Source organism: Solanum stenotomum, unplaced genomic scaffold, assembly GCF_019186545.1.
Source record: "Solanum stenotomum isolate F172 unplaced genomic scaffold, ASM1918654v1 scaffold4045, whole genome shotgun sequence".
Classification (NCBI taxonomy): domain Eukaryota; kingdom Viridiplantae; phylum Streptophyta; class Magnoliopsida; order Solanales; family Solanaceae; genus Solanum; species Solanum stenotomum.
Window position 1 is genome coordinate 13,718 of NW_026035039.1, and position 8,944 is coordinate 22,661.

The 8,944-nt window shown below is 35.1% G+C and overlaps 1 protein-coding gene and 1 long non-coding RNA gene across 2 annotated transcripts; both read left to right on the forward strand.

The window, feature by feature from the left end:
- Positions 1-2,085: 2,085 nt before the first annotated feature.
- Positions 2,086-3,671, forward strand: LOC125852693 (uncharacterized). The gene is made up of 3 exons (XR_007445038.1): positions 2,086-2,131; positions 3,174-3,361; positions 3,571-3,671. It is a non-coding gene; the product is annotated as an uncharacterized LOC125852693 (long non-coding RNA).
- A 1,270-nt stretch (positions 3,672-4,941) lies between these two features.
- On the forward strand, positions 4,942-8,927 carry LOC125852691 (uncharacterized; the record flags this gene model as incomplete). Its single annotated transcript, XM_049532405.1, has 5 exons — positions 4,942-5,224; positions 6,445-6,571; positions 7,629-7,844; positions 7,932-8,033; positions 8,790-8,927. Coding segments are annotated over exons 1-5 (852 nt in total), but the record flags the coding sequence as incomplete, so codon positions are not given.
- Positions 8,928-8,944: the final 17 nt, after the last annotated feature.

Below are 8,944 nucleotides of genomic sequence, written 5' to 3' on the forward strand. Positions count from 1 at the left end.
AGTTTGCTATGAGTCATCCAGAAGGGAGGGACGGTGAGAGACTAAGGTGCCCATGTAACCGAAAGAAATGTCAAAATAGGAACTTTGAAAATGTTTATACTGTCCATGGGCATTTATTAAAAGAAGGTTTTGTACCGGGATATCATGTACGGTACTTGCATGGAGAAAATGAAGTTGCGAGAAGCATAGATCAAGATGAAAGGATACCGCAGGATCATACTATGAATAACCTACCCGTAAATGTTAGTGCATTTGATGATCCTACACCTACTACATCATATCATAGAATGGTTCATGAGCCTGCTGGTCCCACATTTGTTCCAGATGATATGGAAGAATTACCTAATCCTGATGCACAAAGTTTTTATGATATGCTTGATTCTGCAAATCAAGAAGTGTGGCGTGGTTGTGAAACACACTCAAAATTATGAGTTGTTTCTCGTTTGTTGCACATCAAGACTGAACACCACCTCTCTGATAGATGTTTTGATGAAATTTGTCAGTATATGAGTGAGATGCTTCCGCCTGATAATGTGATGCCAAAAAATTTCTATGAAACTAAAAAGTTAATGAGGGGAATGAACATGCCAGTTGAAAAAATTCATACTTGTGTCAATGCCTGCATGATTTACTGGAGAGAGGATAGTGAGCTTGTAAATTGCAAGTTTTGTTGTCATCCCAGGTACAAGCTTACAAGTCAAAGATCTAGTTCAAAGAAAAATCTTGTACCAGTTAAACAAATGTATTACTTTCCTCTTACTCCACGGCTGCAACGACTGTATGCTTCCAAGGCAACTGCTTCGCACATGCGATGGCATACTGAACATGAAGTTGAGGAAGGTGTAATGTGTCACTGTTTAGATGCACCTGCCTGGAAGCACTTTGATAAGAAGTATCCATCATTTTCAGAGGAAAGTCGTAATGTTAGATTGGGGCTATCAACAGATGGGTTTCAACCATTTGGACAAACGGGAAAACAATATTCATCTTGGCCAGTAATTGTGACACCATACAACTTGCCTCCTTGGGTGTGTATGAAAGATCCCTATTTATTTTTGAAGAATCTATGGAATATAGGTGTCAACACATATGATATCTCTAAGAAGAAAAATTTCAAAATGCGAGCTGCTTTGATGTGGACAATCAGTGACTTTCCTGCATATTCAATGTTGTCTGGGTGGAGTACTGCGGGCAGGTTAGCATGTCCATATTGTATGGAGAATTCAGATGCTTTTACTTTGACAAAAGGTGGTAAGCAGTCCTGGTTTGACAACCATCGTAAGTTTCTGCCACTAAATCATCCATATAGAAAGGATAAGAGTTCATTTAGAAAGAATAGAGTAGTAACCATGCAGCCTACCCCATTCCGGTCAGGTGAAGATGTCTTAAAAGAGATAGAAGAACTGGGACTTAAAAAGGTAACAGAACTTGGGGCTGATATTATTAATCGTCGGATTAGTAGGTTTTTTGGTTGGAAGAAGAGAAGCATATTCTGGGATTTGCCATATTGGAGTACCAATCTCATTCGGCATAATCTAGATGTGATGCACATTAAGAAGAACTTTTTTGAGAATGTGTTCAACACAGTGCTGGATGTAGATGGTAAAACAAAAGATAACCCAAAATCTAGAGAAGACTTGAAAGAGTTTTGTCAACGACCTGAATTACATGATGTTGATGGAAAATACCCAAAAGCTATTTACACACTAAAAGAAGAGTAAAAAAAATTGGTGTGTGAATGGGTGAAAAATTTGAAGTTTCCTGATGGATATGTCTCAAATATGGGAAGGTGTGTGGACATGAAAAAACACAAGTTATTTGGTATGAAAAGTCACGATTGTCATGTATTCATGCAAAGATTGGTTCCTATTGCATTCCGTGAGCTATTACCAAAAAAGGTGTGGGAAGCACTTACTGAGAAAAGTCTTTTCTTTAGGGATGTCACTGCTACAGTAATACGTGAAGAGGATATGGTAAGACTTTAACAAGAAATACCTGAAATACTTTGTAAATTAGAGCACGTATTCCCTCCTAGCTTCTTTGATTCAATGGAGCATCTCCCTGTGCATCTCGCTTATGAAGCAATGCTAGCTGGTCCGGTACAATATCGATGGATGTATCCATTTGAGAGGTAAGATTTCATTTATATATTCAAGTACTTCATTTTTTGGGCAATTAAACTGATGTTGTTAATCACTAAGCGACAATACAAAGCTTAGAGAGGAGCCAACCAGTAACCTTCCCTTCTTAGACAACACTTAAATAACCTTACAGTCCTTATGACAATCCCTAATCAGTATCTCCAATAGAAAGTCATAACTCAAATTATATAGGACTTAAAAACTCAAATAAACTCATGTTACTTTTTAAATAGCTGTGTAGGCCAGTCTTCACAACATGTAGTATTATGAAATATGAGATTTTTCTAAGGAACATATGCTTCAACACCTCTTAAAGTTTTATAATTGTATGATATTTTTTCTCCCCCTATGTTCTATTTGTGTATTTAAAATGATAATCAGCCAGAATTTCAACATATGACACATTTTTCTTATCATCCAAAAAGCATATTGGGCACCTCCATGTGATATGCTAATCTCCAATATCTTATATAGTATGTATGGACCAAATTGATTCATAGTCTTTCCTTGTTCTAACTCAATAACCACAACAGTTTACAAATTGGAGCTTGATTCCAGACCTTCAAGTTAATGGTCAAGCCTCCTACACCTTTAGGAAGAGTCACTTTGTGTTATGCTACAAGTGTCCTTTTAGAAATATTGGTCAGACGTGTCCACAAATATTTTTTACAAGCAGCTTCGATGAGTTTAATAACCTTTTATGGTAGTAAAAATAGATGTCAGCTTGGATACCAAACATTATTGCTCTAATTAGTTGAAGCCTCTGACATATGATAATTTTCTAGCCATCCAATTAGTGATCTTTGGTGTAATTTTATCTACTTAAGGTTTCCAATGCAAAACTGTCATCCTTTCAATAGAGAAAGGAACTCCTGAGTATATAAATGGTAAAGCATCTATTTTATAGTACAATGGACTCGATATGCAATTCCTTTTATATGTCCCTAACCACTAAAATAGACTTGGTTATTTAAGTACTTCATTTTCATCATTATGAATGACTAACACCTTGAGCTTTTGTACTATTTTCAGAAACCTTCAAAAATATAAATATAATGTTCGAAATAAGGCACATGTTGAAGGATGCATATGCAATCCTTATATAGTTGATGAAGGTTCATCCTTCTGTTCACACTACTTCGAGCCTCATGTTTACACAAGGCATAGAAAAGTACCATGAAATGACGATGGTGGTATAGGAGAACAAGATAGATACGATGGTAATCTTTCTATATTCACCTATCCAGGTCGAGGATTTGGGGAACTAAATAGGAGATATCTATCCGAAGAAGAACTCAAAGTAGCTCATATTTATATTTTACTAAATTGTAGAGAAGTGCAGCCATATGTGGAGTAGGTTTTCAACCTTTTGTTTACATTATAATTATCAAAATACATACATATTCTTTTTCTTATATGTGATCCAAAGGAAATTTATTGACTCCCTTCATCAAAATTTTCCACGAATTACGGAGCAGGAAGTGGATAAGAAACTTGATGAAGATTTTGCATCATGGTTCACAAGATATGTGAGCACCTGTACAATATCTTTCCATCTATACTTATTTCACTTATAAGAAACTCTAATTGTTTTAATTTAATAGGCTCGAGTCCACAGAGATAATCAGTTCATCAAGGCGCTTGCAGAAGGTCCATGTCAATCAGCGAAACAATACACTGGTTATAATGTCAACGGCTTTAAATTTCACACTAAAGGTCGCAGTTTTTCTAGAGCATCTAATAACAGTGGCGTTTGCATAAAAGGAACCAATTATAGTGCAGATGACAATGACTACTATGGTGTGCTTACTGAAATTTTTGAATTGGAGTACAAGGGCAGTACACCAATCAAAAGAACAATTTTATTTAAATGTGAATGGTTTGACCCCACACCAAATGTAGGAATGAAGATTCATCAGCAATATAAACTTGTGGATATCAACCATAAAAGGAAACTGAAGAAGTATGAACCATTTGTTTTGGCAATGCAAGCATCTCAAGTGTATTATGCTTCTTATCCTAGCTTACGACATGATAAGAATGATTGGTGGGATGTGTGCAAAACAAAAGCTCGGGGTATTGTGGTTATGCCTCCGTCATATTTATCATCTCCTCTAGTAGATATTGCAGAGCCATTCCAATGTGACGGAGATGGTTTAAGATTTGATGTGGTGTACGATAATGAAAATGTTGTCCGAAATGATCCAAATGGAGAATTCATAAATTTAAGAGATGAGAATGATGATTTAGATGATTTAGATGATGCGACAGAATTTCATGATGAACCAGAATTAGAATCAGATGATGAAAATGAGAATGAAGAGGCATACTGTGAAAGTGGCAGTGAATAGAGTCAAAGTGATTAGCTCTAATCTCTTCAAATATAAGAATTAGAGTGACTGAAACGTAGTATATAAGCTGATTTTATTTCAATTAGATTTTATATTTCTTGCTGACAAAGTTCTGAATTTTAAATGTCACCAATTTATATTTCTCTTTTACCAGTATAATTACTTTGTTTTAATTGTTCTCCAGGTTGTTTTGTTTGAGCAACTATCCCTCACTCTCATTTCGCAATATGAAGTAGACCATTCTAGATCTATGTTTTGAATAGTGATGGAATAAATTTATTCCTTGAAGTGTTTATGTAAAACTATTGTCTAGGTTAACACATTTTTTTAACTTTTCAGAGGCATCTTGTTCTTGAAGTGATATATCTACTAATTACATGTTCTTGTTATAATTTTACCAAACTGGCCATGATTAAATTATTATGTTATTATTTCATCCACATGTAACTTTGAAATTGCAGATATGGCACCAAGGGGGGATGGACGAAGCAGATATTCTGGAGAAAGAACATCAGATCCAATGACATCTCCTCTAATGTCTAGTTTCACACCTGATCAAGCACCATCATTGCCTGAAGTGCCAACAGCAGTTATACCGGATTCAGTTGTTATCAACATATCGGTACCATCTTCATCTGTGGGGATAGAAACACCTAGAAATGACATTGTATCTACAACTTCGTCAAATACAACTGATGATACCCGCACCCGAATTGAAATTGTCCTGGGATGGTAAGTGTACAACATCATTTCATTTACATTGTTTTGCTTCAGGCAAGAAAATAAGCCATATTGATTTTCTTTCCATACTATTTTTCTATAAATCTTTCAAAGTTTTGTTGGTTTTCTTAAATTGTATTGATGGGAATGAATTACAAAATTGAGGTGTTTCTAAAAAATCATTCTTGAAGAAAGTAGCTTGTTAACTGATGTCTACATTTCTCTTATATAAGAAGCAATAGTTGAATGTTGCTACAGCACATGGTAAGGAATCAAATTTGTAGAATGAATTTCCAGAACTTTTGTTCTTAATCTACATGTTCGAATCACAAAGTTGAATGTGCAGTTCCTAGAACTTTTGCTCTTGATCTACATATTCAGATTGTGTGGCAAAATTATTGTTTACTTTGCTTTCACAAGTATGTTTCTTCTTTTCCCACTGGATCATATCTTACTAAGGGACTAAGAATTGATAGGAATTGTGAAATTCTCTATAATTTTCTTAAGCTCACTGAATTCTATGTCTGCATTTGAGGTACTCATCTAATGAATTCAAGAGGCTATTTTCTTGTTATTTGCAGAATATGTTTATTTGAAAACTGAGAACATGAACTGCAAAGTACATGTTAATTTTTTTGAGTGACATTTCAGTTTATGTTTTGCTTGTATTACACGTTGGCACTTCTTGTATAAGGAAATAACACTTCTGAGTTTGAAAATGACATACTTGAGCCTATTTTTCTAATCGATAATTGTCTTCTATTTTACTCCCACCCTGTAGCTGATTTTCATGTAGACATCAACTACATGGTGCGCTGTTAGAATCTGATTTGATATTAGTGTCTATGGTGTGACATTTCTTTGATCTCAACAGTCCTTATTTCCTCAAGCTTTTCGTATCTTTTGCAGTATATCATTAGAATTCATTCTAGAATTTTTTTTACTTGTTCCAGATCAAGCTTAGATATGAATCTACGTACTGAACCCAAGCTTAGTATGGGATCCTCACAGCTAGTCATTTCAAGATACGATAATAGTAGAATTTTATAATTTATGTCTAATCATGGTCTCATTGATAATACTTTCATAAATTTCATATTATTCTTCCTTACTTCCTCTACCTCTTCAGCTCTTATATGTCGATAAAGTCACTGATAATACACTCTAGCAACTGCATGATGTACATAAATAAAATTAAGTATTGAAATAATTACATGTTATATTTATACAAGTTTGGAGCCAAGCAACGATGTATCTCGGGCGATCACAAAAATCTTTAAGGGAAAATTGGATCCCGAAGGATATGATTGGAAGTCAGTTACACCAGAGATTAAGGACTTCTACTGGCATGAGTTTAAGGTAAACTATACTATCTGTTTTTCTTAGTAACTATTGATTTATTATGAAAGTAGAACTGTACAGATCAAATAAGAACAAAAGAAAAACATAGCTGATGAAACTGAACCACTACAACTAGCTAAAAGATAAACTTAGGTTGTCTCATCTGCTACATCTAGAAAAAAAAGAATATTAAGGGATACAAGTTCATAGTTTCTAATAATGAAGCAAAATTTCCTATTGTTATTACTGTTATGAAACACCTCTTGGATTGCTTGTCTAACTATAACTTCAGGTTGTCTTGGTGTGCCTTTGAAAATATGTTGATTCATTTCCATCCAAATATGGTATACACTACCAGCCAAGACAACTCTCTATATATCTGCTTTGTGACTCTTTCCTTTCATTAAATTACTTGCCCAGTCTACTTCATCCTTCCGTCCCATAGGAGCTCTTGTTATGTCCTGCCACTATAACAACTTAGTCCATACGTTCTGGGAGGAAGTACATTGATAAAACAAGTGCTCTATAGTATCGTTTGTATCTCCGCACATTGGACAACTCATATAATCAACAATTCCCTTTCCAAGAAACCTATCTCTGGTGTATAATTGTCCCAGTATATCCAAGTACATAATGAATGTCCATTTAGGTGGACCACTGTTACTGCAGTTAACCTCCTCCATGAGACTTTTTGATAATTTCCTCTAATCGTCACATATAATTTTCTAACAGAGCATTTGGCCTTACTTCCAAGTTTAGCCATGTTCATTCGAGCTTCTTCAATATACTTTCTCTCTTACCAGACTTGTTTCAACACCCATTATACTTGTTTTGGTACATCTTTTGATACATAATTGTGTCTCCTTCTACTATAATATTCATGTACTAATTATACCCATAAATTCCATTTTACTATCATTTTATTTGTGTATTTTATTCATTTAAAATTTCTATTATATCAATTCATGTGATATTTTTCTTTCCCTTTTTAAACATAAGCGATTCCACTGGAATATGACAATTGAAGGTTCCATAAAGGATCATTTTATGAAAAAAATGTTCAATACAATACAAGGGTATGCTATGTGAAGCAAGATCCTCTGAGGAGAAACGAAAAAATATCCCAAAATCTGTTTGGGAGAGCTGGAAGGCTCACTATGATACTGACAATTTTAAGGCTAAATCTGCACAATGTTCCAAAAATCGACCAAGTGAGAAATGTGGTGAAGGATCTGGTTCCTCGCGCCATACTGGAGGCTCCCGGACTCACCGAGAGTATGCAAGAAAACTGGTACAATTATTTTCATTTTGTCAAGTTACAGTTCTATCAACGTTATTCCTCTAGCAATAACTTTGATGGATGTGATTTCAATTTTAGGCGACTATTCTAGGATGGCCACCTCATCCACACAAACTTTTGAAGAAGACACATACCAAAAGAAACGATGAGTTTGTGGATCTGAAGTCTAAGAGCACATATGTAAGTAACACCAAACATTGTTGATTATCTTTCTTAATTTCTGTTGAGAATTTACTTAGTCGTCATTCATCATGTTTATCCCAAATATTAAACACATGGTTATAATATTTGAAGATTATAATGAGGGAGTTTAATATCATATTACTGCAGTTGATGTCTCTATATAATTTTCCAGTGTGGAGGAAATCTTTAACAACTAACAAAACATCATTGTGCATCACTGGCCCTGCTTTATCAGTGCAACCGAGACTATCTATAATCTCTTGGTTGGTGACTTCAGTACATAGAATAGTTTGTTGTTCTAAAGTAAATGTAGGTCCCCTTCTCATAGTCGATATGTCTACTGCAGGTAGCGTAGGAGCTGCAGAACCCATAAGACTCTTCTAAAATGTAACATTTTCGGTTTGTATGACCTCAAGAGTTGTAAGCTTGGTTCTTGATAGAGTAGTTTGTTGTTCTAGAGTAAGTGTAGGTCCCCTTCTCATAATCGATGTCTACTGCTGGTAGCGTAGGAGCTGCAGAACCCATAAGACTTCTAAAATGTAACATTTTCAGTTTGTATAACCTCAAGAGTTGTAAGCTTGCTTCTTGATAGAGTAGGTCCCCTTCTCATAATCGATATGTCTATTGGTGGTAGCGTAGGAGTTGCAGAACCCATAAGACTCTTCTAAAATGTAACATTTTCAGTTTGTATGACTTCACGAGTTGTAAGCTTGGTTATTGTTAGAGTAGTTTGCTCTTCTAGAGTAAGTGTAGGTCCCATTCTTGACTGATGAATCTGGCAGTATTGTTGTAATTCCTGTCTCTGCTGAAAGTGCAGGATTGTTGCAAAAACGTATAGCTGGAGCAAAAGGTTCTGACATTGTCTTAGAAGCAATACTGGAGGCAGATGTGGCAAAGAATGCCAAAGA